Source organism: Symphalangus syndactylus, chromosome 23, assembly GCF_028878055.3.
Source record: "Symphalangus syndactylus isolate Jambi chromosome 23, NHGRI_mSymSyn1-v2.1_pri, whole genome shotgun sequence".
Classification (NCBI taxonomy): Eukaryota; Metazoa; Chordata; class Mammalia; order Primates; family Hylobatidae; genus Symphalangus; species Symphalangus syndactylus.
Genome location: NC_072445.2, coordinates 35,047,553 through 35,074,390, shown reverse-complemented (window position 1 = coordinate 35,074,390; position 26,838 = coordinate 35,047,553). Strand labels below are relative to the sequence as shown.

The following is a 26,838-nucleotide window of genomic DNA, read 5'->3' as shown; positions in this document are numbered from 1 at the left end:
CTTAGGATTATCCACCTATTCTTTCTAAGCAGTCCCATCAATCACTAACATGGACCACGTATGGGGGAAGCAAATAGTATTCCTTGCCATTCAGCCTATTTCTAGCTGTAAATGAAATCATCAGAAACCATAGAACTGTGTGGCCCAAGTCTGATTTCAGATCGGAAGCTAAAAGGCTCAAGTCCTTTTCTGTTTCCTTTTCTAACTCCCCCTAACCTGGTTGCAGAAGCCCTACAAGCTTTCACTAAAAGATTACACTGCCAGGGGTTGACTATTTGATGTGCTGATGGTCACTTTTTCCAATGGAGATCCGCAAACTCTGAAACTTAAACGATTTAACTACAAACACACAGCAAATGATGAAAAGATAGCAATCACCTCAGCTGAAATTTGGCGGAAGTAAAAAGTACTTCTTTGGGTCCTCTGAGGAAGCTTCTGGTGTGAGATGCAAACACTCTGAACTCCAGGGGCCAAGGTCAGTCAGTATAGGAGAAAGTTCATTTTGTTGTTTTACATAAATAAAAGTAATGAACGCTTATTCTTCCAATCCCAAAGGATCCTTTTGTACCTCACTGTACTTACTCTCCAGGATTGACCTCCTTCTAAGCTAGGGAACAACCCATACCTCCAGATTAGAGCTCTTTGTGGTATCACCGTGCTAAGCAGAAATCCACAGGGAAATGCTCTGCAAGCATGTTAATACTATCTTGTTAAAAGAAAGTCTGCTTTTATTTTCAGCTCTATTTCATGCCAACAAAGGAAAAAAAAATGTTACTCAACACCCAGAAGGCAGAAAAGCGACCTCTCTCTCTCCATCTGCAGAAGCCAAGCAAGCGTGTGGGCCTCCGTATGCATCCTTTCTTTTACTCACTTTCTAATGCTGTAACGGCTACCATCTATCAGGTGGTCACAAACCATCTCTAAAGTCAATCTGAGGTCAACCCACTCGACTTGTGAGGGATCCACCTATACTGCCTCTGCACCTGTAATATGACTAAGGAGACAGTGGCTGCACACGTAGTTAACACCGATTGTACTGTGCCTCCGCCTTTCTGCAGCAGCTCTCGGGCTCTTTAGAGTCCTTTTGAGCCAAGCTGGACGTGAGGGTAAAGGAGCTCTTTGCAAACGCCAGGGGGAATTTCTTCAGGGTTAAGTTAACTTTCAGTCGGCTTCATTCTAAGAGAAATATGTGGAGCAAACGGGAACTTTTTTTCTCATCTTTTGCATTTCAAGCAAAAACTAATAAAATTAGATGTTTCCACCGTCAGGCTCAGTCTCAAAGATGCCAGCAGATCCCGCTTCTAACTTTTAACACAGGCACGCAGGAAATCGGGAAATCCCTGCAGCTCCCTCAGAAGCTACAGTATCAGCAGTTCCTGAAGCGCAAACCAAAACCCAACATCGTGTACTCCTCCAAAGAGCTCAGCCTGTCTGTTGAGCGACGGAAATAGCGGCGAGGTGCTCTGGAAGCCATGACAGCCTGGCTGAAATGAACCAGGTCCCCTCCTGGTTCATTTCGAGCCTACCTCCCTAGGGACAAGAAACGTACCTCTCTTCCCTCGTACCCAGAGGAAGCAACGGAGGGATGTGGCGCTTAGACTCACTCTACCATCCAGTCCATCGAAGTCCTGATAATCTTCAGGATGCAACAGAGCGAGACTCCGTCTCAAAAACAAAACAAAACAACCCTAAGGAAGAGAGAGAATGTACTGGAGGATAGGAAGTATCTAGGAGAACCTTCTTTTTTTTTCCTTGTATTTAAATTTAAGCCTTCATTTATATAAAATAAAACGCATGAAACCTATTCAGCTTATGGCTTATATATATATAAAACCAAAACTCAGACCAAGATACTGAATTTTTCAGCAACCAACAGCTGCCTTTTGCCTCATCTCAATTAATCCTAACTCTGACCTCCACCTCCATAGATTATTTTTCCTATGTTTTAAATGGATCATATCAAATGATGGTAGTCTATCTGGGGCTGCTACAAAATCACTCAAGACTGGTAAATTGTAACGAACAAAAACTTGTTTCCTTCCTTCCTTCCTTCCTTCCTTCCTCCCTTCCTTCCTTCCTTCCTTCCTTCTTTCGTTCCTTCCTTCTTTCCTTCCTTCTTTCCTTCCTTCCTTCCTTCCTTCCTTCCTTCCTTCCTTCCTTCCTTCCTTCCTTCTTCTCTCTCTCTTTTTCTTTATTTTTTTTTATTATACTTTAGGTTTTAGGGTACATGTGCACAATGTGCAGGTTTGTTACATATGTATCCTTGTGCCATGTTGATTTCCTGCACCCATTAACTCGTCATTTAGCATTAGGTGTATATCCTAATGCTGTCCCTCCCCCCTCCCCCAACCCCACAACAGTCCCCGGAGTGTGATGTTCCCCTTCCTGTGTCCATGAGTTCTCATTGTTCAATTCCCACCTATGAATGAGAACATGCGGTGTTTGGTTTTTTGTCCTTGCGATAGTTTACTGAGAATGATGTTTTCCAGTTTCATCCATGTCCCTACAAAGGACACGAACTCATCCTTTTTTATGGCTGCATAGTATTCCATGGTGTATATGTGCCACATTTTCTTAATCCAGTCTATCGTTGTTGGACATTTGGCTTGGTTCCAACTCTTTGCTATTGTAAATAGTGCCACAATAAACATACGTGTGCATGTGTCTTTATAGCAGCATGATTTATAGTCCTTTGGGTATATACCCAGTAATGGGATGGCTGGGTCAAATGGTATTTCTAGTTCGAGATACCTGAGGAATCGCCACACTGACTTCCACAATGGTTGAACTAGTTTACAGTCCCACCAACAGTGTAAAAGTGTTCCTATTTCTCCACATCCTCTCCAGCACCTGTTGTTTCCTGATTTTTTAATGATGGCCATTCTAACTGGTGTGAGATGGTATCTCACTGTGGATTTGATTTGCATTTCTCTGATGGCCAGTGATGATGAGCATTTCTTCATGTGTTTTTTGGCTGCATAAATGTCTTCTTTTGAGAAGTGTCTGTTCATGTCCTTTGCCCACTTTTTGATGGGGTTGTTTGTTTTTTTCTTGTAAATTTGTTTGGGTTTATTGTAGATTCTGGATATTAGCCCTTTGTCCGATGAGTAGGTTGCAAAAATTTTCTCCCATTCTGTAGGTTGCCTGTTCACTCTGATGGTAGTTTCTTTTGCTGTGCAGAAGCTCTTTAGTTTAATTAGATACCATTTGTCAATTTTGGCTTTTGTTGCCATTGCTTTTGGTGTTTTAGACATGAAGTCCTTGCCCACGCCTATGTCCTGAATGGTATTGCCTAGGTTTTCTTGTAGGATTTTAATGCTTTTAGGTCTAACATTTAAGTCTTTAATCCATCTTGAATTAATTTTTGTATAAGGTGTAAGGAAGGGATCCAGTTTCAGCTTTCTACATATGGCTAGCCAGTTTTCCCAGCACCATTTATTAAATAGGGAATCCTTTCCCCATTTCTTGTTTTTGTCAGGTTTGTCAAAGATCAGATAGTTGTAGATATGCGGCATCATTTCTGAGGGCTCTGTTCTGTTCCATTGATCTATGTCTCTGTTGTGGTACCAGTACCATGCTGTTTTGGTTACTGTAGCCTTGTAGTATAGTTTGAAGTCAGGTAGCGTGATGCCTCCAGCTTTGTTCTTTTGGCTTAGGATTGACTTGGCAATGCGGGCTCTTTTTTGGTTCCATATGAACTTTAAAGTAGTTTTTTCCAATTCTGTGAAGAAAGTCATTGGTAGCTTGATGGGGATGGCATTGAATCTATAAATTACCTTGGGCAGTATGGCCATTTTCACGATATTGATTCTTCCAACCCATGAGCATGGAATGTTCTTCCATTTGTTTGTAACCTCTTTTATTTCATTGAGAAGTGGTTTGTAGTTCTCCTTGAAGAGGTCCTTCACATCCCTTGTAAGTTGGATTCCTAGGTATTTTATTCTCTTTGAAGCAATTGTGAATGGGAGTTGACTGATGATTTGGCTCTCTGTTTGTCTGTGATTGGTGTACAAGAATGCTTGTGATTTTTGTACATTGATTTTGTATCCTGAGACTTTGCTGAAGTTGCTAATCAGCTTAAGGAGACTTTGGGCTGAGACAGTGGGGTTTTCTAGATATACAATCATGTCATCTGCAAACAGGGACAATTTGACTTCCTCTTTTCCTAATTGAATACCCTTTATTTCCTTCTCCTGCCTGATTGCTCTGGCCAGAACTTCCAGCACTATGTTGAATAGCAGTGGTGAGAGAGGGCATCCCTGTCTTGTGCCAGTTTTCAGAGGGAATGCTTCCAGTTTTTGCCCATTCAGTATGATATTGGCTGTGGGTTTGTCGTAGATAGCTCTTATTATTTTGAGATACATCCCATCAATACCTAATTTATTGAGAGTTTTTAGCATGAAGCGTTGTTGAATTTCGTCAAAGGCCTTTTCTGCATCTATTGAGATAATCATGTGGTTTTTGTCTTTGGATCTGTTTATATGCTGGATTACATTTATTGATTTGTGTATGTTGAACCAGCCTTGCATCCCAGGGATGAAGCCCACTTGATTATGGTGGATAAGCTTTTTGATGTGCTGCTGGATTCAGTTTGCCAGTATTGTATTGAGGATTTTTGCATCAATGTTCATCAAGGATATTGGTCTGAAATTCTCTTTTTTGGTTATGTCTCTGCCAGGCTTTGGTATCAGGACGATGCTGGCTTCATAAAATGTGTTAGGGAGGATTCCCTCTTTTTCTATCGATTGGAATAGTTTCAGAAGGAATGGTACCAGTTCCTCCTTGTACCTCTGGTAGAATTCAGCTGTGAATCCATCAGGTCCTGGACTCTTTTTGGTTGGTAAGCTATTGATTATTGCCACAATTTCAGAACCTGTTATTGGTCTATTCAGAGATTCAACTTCTTCCTGGTTTAGTCTTGGGAGGGTGTATTTGTCGAGGAATTTATCCATTTCTTCTAGATTTTCTAGTTTATTTGCATAGAGGTGTTTGTAGTATTCTCTGAAGGTAGATGGTATTTCTGTGGGATCGGTGGTGATATCCCCTTTTTCGTTTTTTATTGCATCTATTTGATTCTTCTCGCTTTTCTTCTTTATTAGTCTTGCTTGTGGTCTATCAATTTTGTTGATCTTTTCAAAAAACCAGCTCCTGGATTCATTAATTTTTTGAAGGGTTTTTTGTGTCTCTATTTCCTTCAGTTCTGCTCTGATTTTAGTTATTTCTAGCCTTCTGCTAGCTTTTGAATGTGTTTGCTCTTGCTTTTCTAGTTCCTTTAATTGTGATGTTAGGGTGTCAATTTTGGATCTTTCCTGCTTTCTCTTGTGGGCATTTAGTGCTATAAATTTCCCTCTACACACTGCTTTGAATGTGTCCCAGAGATTCTGGTATGTTGTGTCTTTGTTCTCGTTGGTTTCAAAGAACATCTTTATTTCTGCCTTCATTTCATTATGTACCCAACAGTCATTCAGGAGCAGGTTGTTCAGTTTCCATGTAGTTGAGCGGTTTTGAGTGAGTTTCTTAATCCTCAGTTCTAGTTTGATTGCACTGTGGTCTGAGAGACAGTTTGTTATAATTTCTGTTCTTTTACATTTGCTGAGGAGAGCTTTACTTCCAACTATGTGGTCAATTTTGGAATAGGTGTGGTGTGGTGTTGAAAAAAATGTATATTCTGTTGATTTGGGGTGGAGAGTTCTGTAGATGTCTATTAGGTCCACTTTATGTAGACCTGAGTTCAATTCCTGGATATCCTTGTTAACTTTCTGTCTCGTTGATCTGTCTAATGTTGACAGTGGGGTGTTAAAATCTCCCATCATTATTGTGTGGGAGTTTAAGTCCCTTTGTAGGTCACTCAGGACTTGCTTTATGAATCTGGGTGCTCCTGTGTTGGGTGCATATATATTTAGGATAGTTAGGTCTTCTTGTTGAATTGATCCCTTTACCATTATGTAATGGCCTTCTTTGTCTCTTTTGATCCTTGTTGGTTTAAAGTCTATTTTGTCAGAGACTAGGATTGCAACCCCTGCCTTTTTTTGTTTTCCATTTGCTTGATAGATCTTCCTCCATCCCTTTATTTTGAGTCTATGTGTGTCTCTGCACGTGAGATGGGTTTCCTGAATACAGCGCACTGATGGGTCCTGACTCCTTATCCAGTTTGCCAGTCTGTGTCTTTTAATTGGAGCATTTAGCCCATTTACATTTAACGTTAATATTGTTATGTGTGAATCTGATCCTGTCATTATGATGTTAGTTGGTTATTTTGCTCGTTAGTTGCTGCAGTTTCTTACTAGCCTCAATGGTCTTTACAATTTGGCGTGTTTTTGCAGTGGCTGGTACCGGTTGTTCCTTTCCATGTTTAGTGCTTCCTTCAGGAGCTCTTTTAGGGCAGGCCTGGTGGTGACAAAATCACTCAACGTTTGCTTGTCTGTAAAGTATTTTATTTCTCCTTCACTTATGAAGCTTAGTTTGGCTGGATAGGAAATTCTGGGTTGAAAATTCTTTTCTTTAAGAATGTTGAAAATCGGCCCCCACTCTCTTCTGGCTTGTAGAGTTTCTGCCGAGAGATCAGCTGTTAGTCTGATGGGCTTCCCTTTGTGGGTAACCCGACCTTTCTCTCTGGCTGCCCTTAACATTTTTTCCTTCATTTCAACTTTGGTGAATCTGACAATTATGTGTCTTGGAGTTGCTCTTCTCGAGGAGTATCTTTGTGGCGTTCTCTGTATTTCCTGAATCTGAATGTTGGCCTGCCTTTCTAGATGGGGGAAGTTCTCCTGGATAGTATCTTGCAGAGTGTTTTCCAACTTGGTTCCATTCTCCCCATCATTTTCAGGTACACCAATCAGACGTAGGTTTGGTCTTTTCACATAGTCCCAAATTTCTTGGAGGCTTTGTTCATTTCTTTTTATTCTTTTTTCTCTAAACTTCCCTTCTCGCTTCATTTCATTCATTTCATCTTCCATCAGCGATACCCTTTCTTCCAGTTGGTCGCATCTGCTACTGAGGCTTCTGCAATCTTCGCGTAGTTCTCGAAACTTGGCTTTCAGCTCCATCAGCTCCTTTAAGCCCTTCTCTCCATTGGTTATTGTAGTTATCCAATCTTCTAATTTTTTTCAAAGTTTTTAACTTCTTTGCCATTGTTTTGAATTTCCTCTCGTAGCTCAGAGTAGTTTGATCATCTGAAGCCTTCTTCTCTCAACTCTTCAAAGTCATCCTCCATCCAGCTTTGTTCCGTTGCTGGTGAGGAACTGCGTTCCTTTGGAGGAGGAGAGGTGCTCTGCTTTTTAGAGTTTCCAGTTTTTCTGCTCTGTTTTTTCCCCATCTTTGTGGTTTTATCTACTTTTTGTCTTTGATGATGGTGATGTACAGATGGGTTTTTGCTGTGGATGTCCTTTCTGTTTGTTAGTTTTCCTTCTACCAGACAGGACCCTCAGCTGCAGGTCTGTTGGAGTTTACTAGAGGTCCACTCCAGACCCTGTTTGGCTGGGTGTCAGCAGCGGTGGCTGCAGAACAGTGGATTTTCGTGAGACCACAAATTCAGCTGTCTGATAGTTCCTCTGGAAGTTTTGTCTCAGAGGAGTACCCGGCTGAATGAGGTGTCAATCTGTCCCTACTGGGGGGGTGCCTCCCAGTTAGGCTGCTCAGGGGTGAGGAACCCACTTTAGGAGGCAGTCTGTCCGTTCTCAGATCTCCAGCTGCGTGCTGGGAGAACCACTACTCTCTTCAAAGCTGTCAGTCAGACAGGGACATTTAAGTCTGTGGAGGTTCCTGCTGACTTTTTGTTTGTCTGTGCCCTGCCCCCAGAGGTGGAGCCTACAGAGGCAGGCGGGCCTCCTTGAGCTGTGGTGGGCTCCACCCAATTCGAGCTTCCTGGCTGCTTTGTTTACCTAAGCAAGCCTGTGCAATGACGGGCGCCCCTCCCCCAGCCTCGCTGCTGCCTTGCAGCTTGATCTCAGACTGCTGTGCTAGCAATCAGCGAGACTCCATGGGCATAGGACCCTCTGAGCCAGGTGCGGGACACAATCTCCCAGTGTGCCGTTTTCCAGGCCTGTTGGAAAGGTGCAGTATTAGGATGGGACTGACCTGATATTCCAGGTGCCGTCTGTTTCTCCTTTCTTTGACTAGGAAAGGGAACTCCCTGACCCTTTGCACTTCCCGAGTGAGGCAATGCCTCGCCCTGCTTTGGCTCATGCACAGTGCGCTTCACCGACTGTCCTGCACCCACTTTTAGGCACTCCCTAGTGAGATGAAACTGGTACCTCAAGCAGAAATGCAGAAATCACCCGTCTTCTGTGTCGCTGGGGCTGGGAGCTGGAGACCGGAGTTGTTCCTATTCGGCCATCTTGGCTCCACCCCCTCTCTCTCTTTTTCTCTCTCTCTCTTTCTCTCTTTCTTTCTTCCTTTCCTTCTTCTTGACAGAGTTTCACTCTTGTTGCCCAGGCTGGAGTACAGTGGCGTGATCTTGGCTCACTGCAACCTCTGCCTCCTGGGTTCAAGCAATTCTCCTGTCTCAGCCTCCTGGGTAGCTGGGATTACAAGCGAGTACCACCACACCTGGCTAATTTTTCTGTATTTTTGGTGGAGATGGGGTTTCACCATGTTTGCCAGGCTGGTCTTGAACTCCTGACCTCAGGTGATCCATCCACCATGGCCTCCCAAAATGCTGTGATTACAGGAGAGGGCCAGGGCGCCTGGCCCAGAAACTTATTTTCTCACAGTTCTGGAGGCTGAGAAGTCCAAAATCAAGGCACTGGCTCTGGTGTCTGGTGATGGCCTTTTTGTTGTGTCCTCACAGGGCAGAAAACTGAGGGCAATAGAGAGATGAACTTCCTTTGTCAAGTCTAACTATAAGGGTACCTAATATTATTCATGAGGAAGGAACCCTCATGGCTTAATCTTCTTAAAGGCCCTATCTCTTGATAATTATCACATGGCAACACCCAAGCTTTGGAGGGGACACTTTCAAACCATAGCAAATCTGTATTCATTTGAGTATGGATTCTTTCACTCAATTTTTGTAAAAAAAAAAATTAGATTCATTTTCTATATATTGCTGCTAGTAGCAGTAGTTATTTTCTATTGCTCTGGAGTATTCCATTATCCAAATACTGTACATCATGATTTATTAATTCGTTTTACTGTCCAAGTACATTTGCAGCACCCCTAGTTTTTGGTTGAAATGTCTAATCCTGCTGTAAATGTTCTGATACATGTCCTTCAAGGGAAGTGCTCATGCACTTCTCTTGGGTATAAATGTAACTGTCTAGTTTTGGGGTCATAGGTTTTATATATATATATTCAGTTTTAGTTGATAGTTTCAGATAGTTTCCCAGTGTAGATATAGAAGTTTACAGTCTCATCAGCATGTATGCATGTTCCAATTGCTTCACATACTCAGCAATTGTGTTGCTTCACATACTCAGCAACACTTGATATTATCTACTTTTTAGGTTAAATGATTCCAATGAAGAGCAGTATTATTTTGTGTGTGGTTTTTTGTTTTTGTTTGTTTGTTTATTTTTTGATGGTGTCTTGCTCTGCTGCCCAGGCTGGAGTGCAGTGGCACAATCTCAGCTCACTGTAGCCTTTGCCTCCCAGGATAAAGAGGTTTTCATGATATGATATTCTCATGATAATCTCATGAGATACTCAGCCTCCTGAGTATTTGGGACTACAGGGGCATGCGGCTGTCTAAATTTTTGTATTTGTAGTAGAGACCAGGTTGGCCAGGCTGGTCTTGAACTCCTGGCCTCAGGTGATCCACCTGACTTGACCTTCCAAAGTGCTGGGAGTATAGGTGTGAGCCAACGTGCCCAGCCTTGTTGAGTTTTTAATTTGCATTTCCTTTATAGCAAAAGATGTCAAGCATGTTTTATATTACTCAATAGCAATTTTTTGTGAAGTGCATATTAATTTGCTCTTTCTTATTGAAGTTTTAGTCTTTTTCTTAGTGCTTTGTAGAAGTTCTTAACATATTCCAGATAAAGATCCTTAGTAAAATATAAGTATTGAAATATCTTCTCCTAGACTGTGGCTCATCATCATCTGTTCTTAAAGAGGATGGGGCTTGAAAAACTTTGTAAGCAGATGAAAGAGAAGAAATGGAGACAGACAGGCTGAAGACTCCAGAGAAAGTTCCATCTGGACATCTTACCTGTTGGCTGTGGGAGAAAATGCCCCCAGGCAGTTTGCTGGAGAGGAAACCTCAGAATAAAACTGATGGGATGAAATGTTCTAGAAGCAGAAACAGTGTGATTTGGTCTGTGATTCTCTTACATTTCTCCTAGCAGCTTCAAGGGATATAGTTTAGAGGTAAGAAATAGTGAGATATGAGACAGTGGATTTTCTATGCGGCCAACTTATCATGTCTTTGAAGACCTCTCAGAAATATGACTAATGCGTCAAAAAAGATCACACGTTTCTGTAGCGAGAGGTGTGGCTCAGTAGTAGTGTGTCCTTGGCTTGTATAGGGTTCAAAAGCATACACGTTCATCTGTTTTTCACAATTCTCACCATTCTATACTTTTCTCCTTTTAAAAACATGTTTTGCGTGGTCACACTAAAATAAACATACTTTCCATTTCCACTCCCTAGGTCTCTGTATCACCCAAGGTGGATGTGTCAGCATGAGACCAGTGAAAGGAAGGGAATAGGGAAAATGAATTGTCTCGCTCAGGATGTCTTTAGTTGGAAGCTATAAACCCACCACCATATTAATGTGCCCAATAATCCTCTGTTCCTTTTGCCATGCTGTTGAAGAGCAAGATGGAAAAACAAGAGCCCAGAGAAAAGGAGAATCCTAGAAAATTTTCTTTTGAATTCCCTTGGTTTTCTGAGCAGTGACTATGTAGGGAAGCATGTTCTTTCTTTGATATATTCTTCACCTTTGCCTTTTCTTTCCCCGACTTTTGCTAACCCATTCATTGTCCTTAAAATTGGGTCCTATTTTGAGACATAAATTGGAGAAGAATCTGTATTTTGGGGGTGAAGGGGTGAGTGAATTACAGGTGATATTGAAGACAACAGAATTGGAAGATATACTGACCCTACAAATGACAGTTTTTATATTTTGAAGAAATAGCTAAAAGAATAGGTTCAGAGCAGCCAAAATAGCTGAATTGGGAGAGCGTTAGACTGAAGATCTAAAGGTCCCTGGTTTCAGTAGGTCTTTTTTTCAGTTTTGTCTAATAGAATCCTTATTTTTATTTATTTATTTATTTTTATGGAGTTTCACTCTTGTTGCCCAGGCTGGAGTGCAATGGAGCGAACTCAGCTCACCCCAATATCCACCTCCTGAGTTCAAGTGATTCACCTGCCTCAGTCTCCCGAGTAGCTGGGATTACAGGCATGTGCCACCATGCCTGGCTAATTTTGTATTTTTAGTAGAGATGAAGTTTCTCCATGTTGGTCAGACTAGTCTCGAACTCCCGACCTCAGGTGATCCGCCTCCCTCGGCCTTCCAAAGTGCTGGGATTACAGACATAAGCCACAGCGCCCAGCTAATACAACCCTTATAAAACACTTGCATGCCAATCCCAGAAGGGTGTACAGAACTCCAATTTTTTGCTGTTGAAAATCCGATAAAGGTAATACACACACACTCACACACACACACACACACACATATATATATGCATCACTCTGTCCTTTGGTTGCATATTCCACTGAAGTCTTCCATGAAGTGCTGACATTAAATAAATTATTTAAAGTCTTAAACCTAGGAAGTTATTTTATTTTATTTTATTGAGATTGAAATTGAGTTTCACTCCGACTCCCCGGCTGGAGTGCAGTGGCGCGATCTCGGCTCACGGCAACCTCTGCCTCCCGGGTTCAAAGATTCTCCTGCCTCAGCCTCCCCAGTAGCTGGGATTACAGGTGCCTTCCATTTCAAGTCGTATACAGTATTCTAAATAATTTGTATCCCCCATTAGAACCAAGTATCTTCTACTCACAGCAGTTGCAGATGCTCCATAATACCCAGAAAAAGAAAGTTACCTCCTGAAAATTATTACAAAAAGGGCTTTTCAGGAAGGGGGTGTAGCTCGGTGGTAGCTTGCATGTTTTGCATGTATGAGGCCCCAGGTTCGATCCCCAGCACCTCCAAAGGGTGGTTTTGCTCTGGCAGTGCTCAAACCTAATTTTCAAGCAACATAGACTTCTGCCTCCACACCTTTTTCTATCCTATTTCTGCACATATAGACAATAAAGACGTAACCCAAGGGGTTTCCTCCATTTATAACCCATCTCTATGCTGTGAGCTTCAACATCATCGAAGGTGATAGCGACGGCAAAAGGAAGGTGAAAAAGAAATGAGGAAGAATGAAGAATGGGATCCCAACAGGGTCTCTTGAACCCAAACAAAAGTGTGCACATTCACAAGCAGTTCACATTCACTCTCATTTTGTACTATGATTAAAGAGAAGGAAAGACAAAGAAGAAGGGGGAAAAGTGCCCGCAGGCATTCGATTTATTTATTTATTTATTTATTTATTTATTTATTTATTTTTGGAGACGGAGTTTCGCTCTGTAGCCCAGGCTGGAGTGCAGTGGCGCGATCTCGGCTCACTGCAACCTCTGCCTCCCGGGTTCAAGCGATTCTCCTGCCTCAGCAGCTGGGATTACAGGCGCGTGCCATCAGGCCTGAGTAATTTTTGTATTTTTAGCAGAGACGGGGTTTCACCATGTTGGCCACGCTGGTCTCGAACTCCAGAGCTCAGGTGATCCACCTGCCACAGTTTCCCAAAATGCTGGGATTACAGGCGTGAGCCACCGCTCCTGGCATCATCTTTGTTTTCCTTTTTTTTTTTTTTTTTTTTTTTTACATTAGTTTTGTTTTCTGGGCCAAAGAACAGAGCGAAAATATCTGTCCGCTGATTTATCCTCCAGTCTCTCCCTGTCAGCGTGCTCAGAGAGCACAGCCACAAGTGTGATCCAATACTGAGACAAGGACTGCTGTGGCTCTCTAGCCTTTTGAGATGGAAGTGAAAGGATGCTGGATGACCGAACAAAGACTGTTGGGGAATTAGAGGCCTTCAACATGCGAGGAGCAGAAACCAATACGGATCAACATTCCTTACTGATATTCCATAAAATTGATTCATTTTCCTGTATTTCCTCAGCCATTCCATTTTCCTTGTTAAAATAAAACATTGCCTGGAAACCTCTCTTAACAGCCAATGGGCCAGGCGCGGTGGCTCACGCCTGTAATCCCAGCACTTTGGGAGGCCGAGACGGGCGGATCATGAGCTCAGGAGATCGAGACCATCCTGGCTAACACGGTGAAACTCTGTCTTTACTAAAAATGCAAAAAATTAGCCAGGCATGTTGGCGGGCTCCTGTAGTTCCAGCTACTTGGGCGGCTGAGGCAGGAGAATGGCGTGAACCAGGAGGCGGAGCTTGCAGTGAGCCGAGATCGCGCCACTGCACTCCCACCTGGGCGACAGAGCAAGACTCTGTCTCAACAACAGCAACAAAAAACAAAACAAACCAAAAAACAGCCAACAGAGGACTCATGGGAAAAAGTAGGAAAAGTTTTTCTGTCACAATGGAAAACAGACGCAAAGTAAAAGGTGAGTGGATCGCAGGTGTGTTGAGCACTTCCTCAGGTAAAAACAAAACAAACATTTTTGTTCTTTCTCTGTCAATTCCATCACAACTACATTGCATGACGAGGAAACTCCCAGGAAATCCTATCCACTGATGATAATTTTTAGGTGTTTCCAATGCTGTATGTTTCAAAATTGCTGTCCTCTGTGTATATGTTTGCTGTTGAATCAAAAGTGTCTTTGAGAGGCAACAGAGTACGATGTTTGTCATCAGTCCACCAGTCTAACACTCTATCAGGCTAGGCTGTCCTTACTTCTTGATTCTTTTGTTCAGTGGAAATATCCATAACATGCATACAGGAGGGATATTGTTTAGTGAAACCTGTTTAGCTTAAGACTGGCTGTGTGCCCCAGGGGCCAATCTTATGTTTGTTATAAGATACATTTTTTTTTTTTAAGGAAGGTAATGCAGACATTTTCTTTTCATTTCATACTTTTTTTTCCCCTACTATCCACGGGTTCTCGCCAGGCACTTTAAGCAAATAGCGGCATGTTAGTCACAGTGGACACTGCATAGGAGAGTAAGGGGTGAGGGATTAGGGTTCTACAAGCAGAAGGCCAAATTCCAGGCCCAACCTCAGATCTATTGAAACAGAATTGCTGAGGGTGGGGCCTAGCCGCCTGTGCTTGAATAAGCCCTCAAGTGACTCTGATGCTAAAGTTTGAGAAGCACTGTTCTAGAGGTTTAAGAAGGGGGTCCAGGACCAGGCACCTGCTGAGAAGGAAGAGTTGTTCCCGGGGTTCCCTGCCTATTCTCAACCAAAAACTCAAACCACCTAGGAAAGCCAATGAGGTTTGTGTTTGCCTTACATCAGGGATGGGGGTGGATTTATTATCTCTTTGACACTGTCAATATGTTAGGTGATTTTGGTGGTCACGCACAAGAGACACTGATTTTCCTGTAGAAGAACTCACCAGAGTTCTTGTGAGCCAAGAGACTCTTTCAAGACAATTTTCTTTATTTCTTTCCTTTCTTATCATTCTACCCTCCCTTCTCTTTCTTTCTCTCTTCTTTCTGTTTTTCTCTTTCTTTCTTTCTTTCTTTCTTTCTTTCTTTCTTTCTTTCTTTCTTTCTTTCTTTTCTTTCTTTCTTTTCTTCTTCTTTTTCTCTTTCTTTCTCTCTCTCTCCCTTTCTTTCTTTTTCCTCATTTCTTTTTTATTTTCCTTTCTCTGTTTGTCTCTTTCTCTCTCTCCCTTTCTTTCCTTTTCTCTCATTTCTTTTTTTTCTTTTCTTTCTTTTCTTTCTTTTTTTTTTTGAGGCAATGTCTCACTCTATCACCAAGCTGGAGTGCAGTGACGTGATCTCGGCTAACTGCAACCTCTGCCTCCTGGGTTCAAGTGATTCTCTTGACTCAGCCTCCTGAGTAGCTGGGATTATAGGTGCGCATCACCATGCCCAGCTAATTTTTAGTAGAGGTGGGGTTTCACCATGTTGACCAGGCTGGTCTCGAATTCCTGACCTCAGGTGATCTGCCCCCCTTGGCCTCCCAAAGTGCTGGCATTACAGGCATGGGCCATTGCACCTGGCCACCTATTCTGTCATTTCTTTGTCACATAAAAAGTAAAAACATGACCCAATTCATTGCCTTTAGTGCTGTCTTATTTCTATTTCTATTTGGTCAGCTTCTGTACCAGCCAAAGCAACTGACACAGCACGAGACGAAAGGAGGAAACATGAATCAGCTTTTACAAGATCTCTGGATCATGTTTCACTGTCAACTGTAAAACTCTTTGTCTAGCCCTAGTTCGGAAAGATTATCTTCCATGTTTTTTCCTTAAAGTTTTATAGTTCTACATTTTACATTTATATCTGTGATCCATTTTAAGTTCTCTTTTGTGAAGGCATGAGACTTATTTTTCTTTCATGGAATTACTACTTAAGCAACTTTGTCAAAAACCAGTTGAGAATATTTGTGTGGGTTTATTTTTCCATTCTCTCTATTAATCCACATGCCCATCTCCTTGCCAATACTATACAGTCTTAATTACTGTAGTAATAATACAATAGTACAAGAATACAACCATGTACTACAATAGTCTTGAAATCAGGTAGACTACTTGTTCCTCCTAGATTTTAAATAATTATTCTAATTCCTTTGACTTTGTGGGAGAAACCTGGTGGGAGGTAATTGGATCATGGAGGTGGCTTCCCCCATACTGTTCTGGTAATAGTAAGTGAGTTCTCATGAGATCTGACGGTTTTATAAGTGTTTGGCAAGTTCCTCTTTTGCTCATAGTTCTTTCTTCCTCTGTCATGTAAAGAAGGTCCTTGCTTCCCATTTCCCTTCTGCCATGATTGTAAGTTTCCTGCAGCCTCCTCAGCTGTGTGAAACTGTCACTCAATTAAACCTATTTCCTTTATAAATTACCCAGTCTCGCCCAACACAGTGGCTCACACCAGTAATCCCAGCACTTTGGGAGGCTGAGGCGGGCGGATCATGAGTTCAGGAGTTCCAGACAAGCCTGACCAATATGGTGAAACCCTGTCTCTACTAAAAATACAAAAATTAGCCGGGCGTGGTGGCCTGCACCTGTAGTCCCATCTACTCAGGAGACTGAGGCAGAAGAGTCGCTTGAACCCAGGAGGCAGAGGTTGAAAGTGCGCCACTGCACTCCAGCCTGGGTGACACGGCAAGACTCCATCTAAAAAAAACAAAATTACCCAGTCTCGGATAGTGTTGTCATAGCAGTGTGAAAACGGACTAATACACATTCTGTCTTTTTCATGATGTACAGTGTTAGCTGTTCTCTATTCCTATTTTTCTGAGACTTTTTCTCATGAGTAGCTATTGAAGTTTGACAAATGCTTTTTCTACTTTGATATGATCGTGTGATTTTATTTTTTAGCCTGTTAATGTGATGGATTGTTGCGGGAAGTCAGGGACCCCAAACAGAGGCACCAGCTGAAGCTGCAGCAGAGGAACATAAATTGTGAAGATTTCAGGGACATTTATTAGTTCCCAAAATTAATACTTTTGTAATTTCTTATGCCTGACTTTACTGCAGTCTCTGAACATAAATTATGAAGATTTCATCGACATTTATCACTTCCTCAATCAATACTCTTATAATTTCCTATGCCTGTCTTTACTTTAATCTCTTAATCTCATCATCTTCATAAACTAAGGATGTATGTCTCCTCCGGATCCTGTGATGATTGTGTTAACTGTACAAATTGTTTGTAAAACATGTGTGTTTGAACAATATGAAATCTGATTGTAAAACATAAGTGTTTGAACAATATGAAATCAGGGCACCCTGAAAAAGAACAGAATAACAGCAATTTTCTGGGAAAAAGGAAAGATAACCATAAGGTCTGACTGCCTGCAGGGGTGGGCAGAATGCAGCCACATTTTTCTTCTTGCAGGGAGCCTATAGACAGACGTGTGAGTACAAGAAATATCACTGAATTCTTTTCCCAGCAAGTAATATTAATAATTGATAACACTGGGGAAGGAATGCATTCCCAGGGATAGGCCTATAGATGACCGCTCTGGGAGTGTCTGTCTTATGTGGTTGAGAGAAGGGATGAAATACGCTCTGGTCTCCTTCAGTGCCCTCAGGCTTACTAGGATTGGGAAATTCTAGCCTGGTAAATTCTAGTCAGACTTGTTGTCTGCTCTCAAAACCTGTTTCCTATTAAGATGTTTATCAAGACAATGCATGCCCAGTGGGACATGGATCCTCATCAGTAATTCTAATTTCGCCCTTGCCTTGTGATCCTGCTCTGCCCTTTTGCCTTGTGATCTTTTATTGCCCTTTGAAGCATGTGATCCCTGTGATCCACTCCCTATTTTTACACCCCTCCCCTTTTGAAATCCCTAATAAAAACTTGCTTGTTTTGTGGCTCAGGTGGACCTCATGGAAACTCCCGATATGTGATGTCACCCCTGGAGACCCAGCAGTAAAATTTCTCTCTTTGTACTCTTTATTTCTCAGAGAGGCTGACACTTAGGGAAAATAGAAAATAACCTACGTTGAAATATTGGGGGCTGGTTCCCCTGATAGTGGATTGCAGTGATTGTTTCTAAATTTACCTAGTCTTACATCTCTGGAATAAACCCCACTTGGTCATGGTGTATAATGCTTCTTATATATTGCTGAATTCCATTTGATAATATTTTGGTAAGTATTTATGCAATACTCATTGTTTTATACTGTATTTACCTGGTTTTGGCATCAGGATGCTATTACCTTCATAAATAAATGGAAAGTTTTCTGTTCTCTTCTGTTTTTTTCAGAATAGATTGTGTAGATCTTGTTTTGATTCTTTAGGCACTTCTTTTTTTTGTTGAGATGGAGTCTCGCTCTGTTGCCCAGGCTGCAGTGCAGTGGTACAATCTCGGCTCACTGCAAACTCTGCCTCCTGGGTTCACGCCATTCTCCTGCCCCAGTCTCCTGAGTAGCTGGGACCAGAAGCACCTGCCACTATGCCCAGCTAATTTTTTGTATTTTTAGTAGAGACGGCATTTCACCATGTTAGCCAAGATGGTCTCAATCTCCTGACCTTGTGATCCGCCTGCCTCGGCCTCCCAAAGTGCTGGGATTACAGGCATGAGCCACTGTGCCCAGCCAGATTCCTGATTTTTTTTAAATTTATGTTACAAATTAATTCCCTTAATAGTTATGGGGTTATAAAAAATGTATTGCGTATTGAGTTAGTTTTGTTAATTTGTGTTTTTCAAGGAATTAATGTATCTCATCTAAATTTTCAAATTTGTGTGTAAAGAGTTATTCATAGTGAGGCAGAAATTTAAAAATAAATATGCATTCATTCACTCCAAGAAAAGTAACAGGCAAGCAAAGGTTAAAAAGAAAAGAAACAAGTTTTCCTCTGCTTAGCAGCTCATTTCAAGGACAGTTATAACACTGTCCGAAAAGCCAAGGCCAAAGGAATGAGTTCCAGACACACGCAACCCCTGTCCTGCCCTGCAAGAGCAAGGTCGAAGGGAAAAAAAAGAGAGAAAGACAAATTTCTTTACTGTTACTCCTTTCTCTGGCTTCTTAAGCATAACTATGTTTTACAAATGTCAGTATTTAGCCAGTTCTTGTTTTTCTTTTGATGCAGCTGCAAGGCCACAAGTTACACACTGTATGATTAACTGCCTTTGTTTTGCTTATAAAAACTCCCTCTCTGTCTTTGTTCAATGTTCAGCTTTTTTTGTTTGTTTTGTTTTGAGACAGAGTCTCCCTCTGTCGGCCAGGCTGGAGTGCAGTGGCATGATCTCAGCTCACTGCCAGCCCTCCTGGGCTTAAGCAATTCTACCTCAGCCTCCCGAGTAGCTGGGATAACAGGTGTGTGCCACCATGCCCAGCTAACTTTTGTATTTTTAGTAGTGATGCGGTTTCACCATATTGGCCAGGCTGGTCTCGAACTCGTGACCTCAGGTAATCTGCCCTCCTTGGCCTCCCAAAGTGCTAGGATTACAGGCGTGAGCCACCAGGCCCAGCCAGTGCTCAGCTTTTTGGATGTGAATCCACTGAGGGGGTTCGTACCTTAAAATAAAGATCCTACTGTTCTCCCATATCAGCCTCTCTGTTCCTCAGTTTACCATAACAATAGTATTCCCTTATTCTAATATTATTTTTATATATTAGGGCATAATATATCATACTACATATGATATATAAAATATTACATTAATAATATATTATGTTAATATTATATAATAAATAATATAATTATAAATATTTACTTATTAACAATTTATATTATGAATTATTTATTTATATTATTAGGATATAATATATCCTTATGTATTATTAGGATATAATATATATTATATATATATATTCCTAATAATCTTGAGGATGCTTTTCTTTCCTCATTTTTTAACCCTAGCTTGCCTCTTCCCTTTCCCTGACAGCTGGTGCTTGGCTCCTCTCCACCTTCTCTCCCGTTTATTTCTAAATGAACTTTTCACAAAAGTGCAGGGCACTCCTAGTATCGTTTATGTACATTTTAAGCACTATGTTGAGATTCAGATGTAGCTGCTGTTTTAATTTCCACATCACTTTCCATTTTTTTTTTCCTTCTCCACATGCTCGACTTTAAACATTTCTGCAGCATAGGCTGAGTCTGGGCCCAACTGGGGAGAGATGTGAGGCCAGATAAACCTAGAGTAGAGAAATGTTGTTTCCTGCCTGGGAAGCCTCCGACCTTACAAGGGGGAGAAAAAGGTCTGCGACAGAGTTTCGCTCTTGTTGCCCAGGCTGGAGTGAAATGGTGCTATCTCTGCCCATTGCAACCTCCACCTCCTGGTTCAAGCGATTCTCCTACCTCAGCCTCCTGAGCAGCTGGAATTACAGGCACCCGCCACCATGCCCAGGTAATTGTTTTTTAAATGCTGGTATTATAGGCGTGAGCCACCACACCCAGCCAAGTTTTTCAAAGGAAATCATCCAAAGTCATATCCTTTTGACGTCAGCAGTATCTATAGTGATATCCCCTTTTTATTCCTGATATTGGTAACTTGTGTCATCTCTCTTCCTAAAATTTCTCAGTTTTACTAGAGGTCTTCTTTTATTTATCTTCTAAAGGAACTAGCTTTTTGTTTGTTTTTCTTTTTTTGTGTGTGTTCAGTTTCATTGAAGTTTGCTCTTATTTTTATTGTTATCTTTTGTCCATTTGCTTTGGGTTTATTTTGCTTTTTTCCCACCTGGGCTCTTCAAGTAAGAGCTTGAGACTCTTTTTTTCTAATGTATGCAGTTAGTGGTATACATTTCTCTCTCTGTTTTTTTTTTAGGTTATCTTGAAAATTTTGATATATTGTGCTTTCGTTTTTATTCAGGTTAATTTATTTTTTGATATGTACTAAGGCTTTCTCTTTGTCCTGTGTACTATTTAGTAGTGTGTTGTTCATTTTACAAGTTTTGGATATTTTTCTCTTGTCTTTTTGTGATTGACTTTTAGTTTGATTTCATTGTGGTCAGGGATCACACCATATGAATTAATTCTTTTAAATTTGAGGTTTGTTTTATGGCCCAGGATATGTTCTATCTTGACCTGTGTTCTGTGTGTTCTGCTTTTCTTGTGTGGACTCTTCTTTAAATGTTGACTGAATTCTGTTAGCTGAAGATGATTTTGAGTTCTTCAATATCTTTGCTGATTTTCTGTTAGTTCTTCTACCAATTATTGTGAGAGAAGTGTTGAAGTCTCTAATGTAATTGTGGATTTGTCTATTTTTTAATTTTTTTCTTTATATATTTTGCAACTCTGGTTTATACATATTTAGGATTGTTATGTCTTCTTGGTGGATTTTTAAATTTTTTTCTTTGTTCTAAAGTTTATTTTAGGCCAGACGTGGTAGTTCACGCCTGTAATCCCAGCACTGTGGGATGCTGAGGCAGGTAGATCACCTGAGGTCAGGAGTTGAGACCAGCCTGGCCAACATGGCGAAACCGTGTCTCTACTAAAAATACAAAAATTAGCCAGTCCTGGTGGCACATGCCTGTAATTCCAGCTACATGGGAGGCTGAGGCAAGAGAATCACTGGAACCCTGGAGGCAGAGTTTGCAGTGAGCAGAGATCATGCCATTGTACTCTAGCCTGAGTGACAAGAGTGAAACTCTATCTAAAAAAATAAATAAATAGATAAATAAAGTTCATATTATATTAATATACTCACTTTTGCTTTCTTTTAATTAGCATTTGAATGTTATACATTTTTATACTCTTAATTTCAAACTGTCTATATAATTATATTTGAAATAAGTTTCTTGTAGACAGCATTTAGTTGGATTATATTTTCTAATCTACTCTGTTAATCTCTGTCTTTTAATTGGTACCTTTAGACCATTTACATTGAATATAATTATTGATATGTTAGGGCTTAAATCTAGCAGTTTGTTTTCTATTTGTACCCTGTTACTACCATTTTGTGGGGATATGTATGTATGTATGTATGTATTAAAGCCTTCTTTATGGACTACTTGTATACTTCTTAGAATTTCATTGTCATTTATCTGTAGTGTTTTTTGTGTGTGTGGGTTTTTTTTTCTCCTGCCTCAGCCTCCCAAGTAGCTGGGATTACAGTCATGTGCCACCATGCCTAGCTAATTTTTGTAGTTTTAGTAGAGACAGGGCTTCACCATGTTGGCCAGGCTGGTCTCGAATTCTTGACCTCAGGTGATCCCCCTTGGCCTCCCAAAGTGTTGGCATTACAGGCATGAGCTGCCGTGCCCAGCCTATCTGTAGTGTTTTTAAATGATCTCTTTATATAACTCTTTTAGTGATTTTTCTAAGTATTACATGATATTTATTTAATTTATCACTGTGTACTGGTGTCATTATTTTATCAGTTAAAGCGACGTGTGTCATTTTTACCTCCCTTTTTGTCACTTTTCCTCTCCCACTTGTAATATAATTGTCTTAAATTATTTCTTCTACATACATTTAGAACCACACTGGACCATATTATACTTTTTTTTTTTTTTTTGAGACAGTGTCTCACTCCGTCGCCCAGGCCTGAGTGTAGTGGCACGATCTTGGCTCATTGCAACCTCCGTCTCCCAGGTTTAAGTGATTCTCCTGCCTCAGCCTCCCCAGTAGCTGGGACTACAGGCATGTGCCACCACACCTGGCTAACTTTTTGTATTTTTAGTATAGACGGGGTTTCACCATGTTAGCCAGGCTGGTCTTGATCTCCTCACCTTGTGATCTGCCTGTCTTGGCCTCCCAAAGTGGTAAGATTATAGGCATGAGCCACCACACCTGGTCATGTTACACTTTTTGCTTCAACTGTTAAATATAATTTAGAAGGCTCAAGAGAAAAAGGAAAATTTATTGTTTTTATCCATTTTTTTCTTGCTTACCATGTTCTTTCTTCTTTCCTGATGTCAATGATTTATTCTTTTATCATTTCTTTTCTGTCTGGAGAAATTTAACTATTTTTTAAAGGATAATTCTGCTAGCAGCTAATTATCTTAGTTTTCTTTGCTCTGAAAATGTCTTGATTTCTTCTTCAGTTCTAAAGGATATTTTCTCTGGATATAGAATTCAGAATTAACAAGTCTTTTCTTTCCATCCTTGAAAACTGTTGTGCCACTCTTTCTGACCTCTGTAATTTCTGATAAGATACCCATTGTTAGGCAAATTGGTTTTCTTTATAGGTAAGGTGTTTTGTCTCTTTTGCTGCTTTCAATATCTCTTTATCTGTTTTTAGAGTTTAGAAATTTTGATTGATTTTGTTTTCAGTCAACCGTTGAAGGAGATTCTTCTCTAAAAAGTACATAAAAATGCAAATCTCCAGGTCAACAATCTCTAAAATAGTTTAGATTTCTGTATTCTGGTGTTTGGAAAACAAGTTCACTAAGGCAATCCCTTAGGGCTGGTAATTTCATGATGTAAATCATTCCACATTTGTAAAGCATAAAGTAGCAAAGTTTTAGTCACTGCACAAACAAGTATCTGAACCTCTTCCTGTGCTTAATTGGTATAAACTCTCTAGGGCGGCAGTGCCCCAACTTTTTGGCACCAGAGACCGTTTCATGAAAGACAATTTTTTACATGGATGAGGGAGCGGGGGCTGGGGGGATGATAGGGGATGATTCAAGCACATTAGATTTATTGTGCACTTTATTTATATTGTTATTACATTGTAATATATAATGAAATAAGTATCCAACTAACCGTAATGTAGAATCACTGGAAGCCTTGAGTTTGTTTTCCTGCAACTAGACGGTCCCATCTGGCAGTGATAGAAAACAGTGACAGATCATCAAGCATTAGATTCTCATAAGAAGCTCACAATCTAGATCCCTTTCATGCGCAGTTCACAATAGGATTTGGGCTTCTATGAGAATCTGATGCCTCCGCTTACCTGGGAGGCAGGGGAGCTCAGGTGGTCTAAGAGCTATGGGGAGTTGGTGTATAAGTACAGATGAAGCTTCGCTGGCTCTCCTGCCACGCTGCCTGGTACCTGGTCTGTGTACTGGAGGTTGGGGACTCCTGATCTAGAGTAAAATAGATAAAGAGTTCGCCTGAACAGGGACTTGAATCCTGGACCCTCAGAGTAAAAGTCTGATGCTGTACCAGCTGAGCTATCCAGGTACTTGCTCATCTTTTTCCACGGAGTATCTAAACTAGATTTCTTCATTTGTTCCATTCATTTTATGTTTCATGTTGCAATTTGCAAATCACGTTACTTGAATTCTCCTCATTTCGAAGACCCTGTTTAAGAGAGACATTATAATCGCTAGGAACATTTTCCTTTTCTCTTTTTAAACATCTCCTTTCTGTAGATTTTCGTAACCTGAGATGGGGCGTCTTCTACGTAAAGCACTGCGGAGTTGCTAGATACAGAGGGTTTCATTCTCGCCAATTAGCTGCAACCTAAACTTCTGGAGGCAATAGTGGAGCTACTTTTGTTCGTATCCCTCAGTATTATCTTGTATGTCTTTCTTGCAGGCTTTGCAGGCAGAGGGGAAGAGAGACGAAGGAGGAAGAATTTGAAGATGCAAGAGAACATTCCACAATGGACCCCATTCTGTTGGTAGATGAAACTGTCAGCCAGGCATCACGTTGGCAAGTGGACCTCAGACCCGCGGTCTGGCTGGCCAGAGAGGGAAAACCGCGTGTAACAGTGTCTTTTGGTTTAGCATTCAGTGCCACTTTTGCTGGTCACAGTCTGAAGGTTTTAGAAATAGTGATGTTAAACACAGCAAGCCTTTTTCTGCCAGATATTCATTCTCCAAACACCGATAGACAAAGGCAGTAATTAATAATGGATCTTTTCTTTCTTTTTTCCTTGTTTTATTTTTAAATATATTTTTTATTCATCTATGGATCTTTTTAAAATTTTTAATTTTTATGGGTGTATAATATATATATGTGTGTGTGTATATATATATGATACATGGGATATTTTAATGCAGGCATACAATGTGTAATAATCATATTAGGAAAAACGAAGCATCCATCACCTCAACACCTTATCATTTTCTTTCTTTCTTTCTTCTTCTTCTTCTTCTTCTTCTTCTTCTTCTTCTTCTTCTTCTTCTTCTTCTTCTTCTTCTTCTTCTTCTTCTTCTTCTTCTCCTCCTCCTCCTCCTCCTCCTCCTCCTTCTTCTTCTTCTTCTTCTCTTCTTCTTCTTCTTCCTTCCTCTTCTTCTGCTTCTCCTTTTTTTTTGACACAGAGTATCGCTCTGTCACCCAGGCTGGAGAGCAGTGGCACGATCTCGGCTCACTGCAAGCTCCGCCTCCCAGGTTCATGCCATTCTCCTGCCCCAGCCTCCCGAGTAGCTGGGACTACAGGTGTCCACCACCATGCCCGGCTAATTTGTTTGTATTTTAGTAGAGACGGGGTTTCACCATGTTAGCCAGGATGGTCTCGATCTCCTGACCTCGTGATCTGCCTGCCTCAGCCTCCCGAAGAGCTGGGATTACAGCTGTGAGCCACCGAGCCCCGCCAACACCTTATCATTTCTTTGTGTTACAAACATTCCAGTTATAATCTTTAAGTTATTTTTAAAGGTACAATAAATTTTTGTTGACTGTAATCACCCTGTTGTGCTATCAATGATAGATCTTGTTCATGCTAACTCTATTTTTGTATCCATTAACCATCTCACTGCCCCCTCCAAGGCCCTTTCCAGCTCTGGTAACCATCATTCTACTCTCTGTCTCCATGAGTTCAATTTTTTTATTTTTGGCTTCCACAAATGAGAGAGAATATGTGAAGTTTTACTTTCTGTGCATGTCCTTAACATGCATAGACTTTTACATAACATAATGTCCTCTAGTTTGTGAAGGAAAAGTTACATATTAAATTTGAACTCAGTTGAACATGGACACAAACAATGGTCACCAAATACTGGAACATGTTGTATGAGCCCCTTGAGGTGTTCATCCAGTACTGTTGCGGAGAAATCTCTATTTCAATCTATTCCTATATGTTAGTTATTGAAAAACAACAGACAATCGCAAAAAAAGCTGACCTTTTCATGTTCCTTGAGCCCAGTCTCGAAGGGCCCTCGTAACTGGGCCTCATGCCAAACAACTTGTTACAAAAGGAGCTAGGGTCCCAGACTGCACCAAAGCTTCATGAGACCTCTCTTCCTCTGTGGACAGACGAGTGGCCGACTCTGGAACCCGGGCTGTTGCTTCCCGGTCTGGTGATGAATCTTTCATAGTCTGGTGAGTGTGTGTGTGTATATATATATATATATATGTATGTATATTTCCCTTCTCCCATTCCCATTGCAATTTGCTTATTATATCATTTGTTTATTATATCTGCATTGCCATTTACGTGGGATAAAAGTTATTTATCCTTAAAGGTATTGTGTGTGTGTCTTTTCTTCTCCCCCCTTTCGCTTCCCGCACAGAACATAGTTCCATCCACTTTGCAAATGACCAGATCTCATTCTTTTCATGGCTGAGTAGTACCCCGTTGTGTATACATACCACATTTACTTTATTCATTTATCTGTTGATGGGCACTTAGGATACTTCCCAATCTTGGCTATTGTGAATAGTGCTGCAATAAAGATGAGGGTGTAGATATTTTTTGATATACAAATTTCCTTTCTTTTGGGTACATGCCTAGCAAGGGCATTGCTGGAATATATGGTAATATTTTTATTTTTCTGAGGAACCTCCATACTGTTCTCCACAGCAGTTGTACTAACTTACGTTCCCACCAAGAGTGTACTAGGGTTCCCCTTCCTCCACATCCTTGCCTGTCTTTTGAATGAAAGTCATTTTAACTAGGGTGAAATAGTATTTCATTTTAGTTTTGATTTGCATTTATTTGATGATCAATGGTGTTGAGCACCTTTTCATACATCTATTTGCCATTTGTATGTCTTCTTTTAAAAGACACATAGACAAAAGAATTGCAAATAGATATATGAGTAGAAAACCTTTATTTGCTGAGTTTTCTTTATCCTTTCCTTTCACAGTAGCCCCCACCCCCAACACACACACACACACACACACATCAGGTTAATAACCAAACCATAAGGGGCTGCAAACCTTAGTTCTTTCTGTGTGTGAGAGTGAACGTTTGTTGTACACTGGATCACACCTCACAGGAAATGCTGAGTTTTCCAAATTCTAAAGTTAAGAAGATTATTAGGGTCATGCATTACGGGTTTTTGTAAAATGGCTAAAGTAGTTACATTGGGAGATTCTTTGTCTAAAAGTCTAATACATCCCCCAATTTGATTCAGGGCTTGGCAGGTTGTCTGGTTTTATCTAAATAAATAAATAAATGCTATTTTTTTCAAAGCTCAATTA

General features: G+C 40.8%; 1 protein-coding gene and 1 non-coding gene across 13 annotated transcripts in view; one reads left to right on the top strand and one right to left on the bottom strand.

The window, feature by feature from the left end:
• The window catches only part of LOC129472916 (septin-7-like), a 61,331-nt gene extending 36,690 nt beyond the window's left edge, over positions 1 to 24,641 (top strand). For 11 of the 12 annotated variants that reach the window (XM_055262895.2, XM_055262898.2, XM_055262897.2 and 8 more), the window contains one exon: positions 739 to 1,804. In XM_055262895.2, coding sequence (XP_055118870.1) covers positions 739 to 878 — 140 coding nt within the window. In that variant the 3' untranslated portion in view covers positions 879 to 1,804. Of the gene's footprint in view, positions 1 to 738; positions 1,805 to 24,006 lie in introns of those variants that run through there. The other variant, XM_063632192.1, reaches the window with a different exon arrangement.
• On the bottom strand, positions 23,577 to 23,649 carry TRNAK-UUU (transfer RNA lysine (anticodon UUU)). The gene has a single exon. It is a non-coding gene; the product is annotated as a tRNA-Lys (tRNA).
• Positions 24,642 to 26,838: the final 2,197 nt, after the last annotated feature.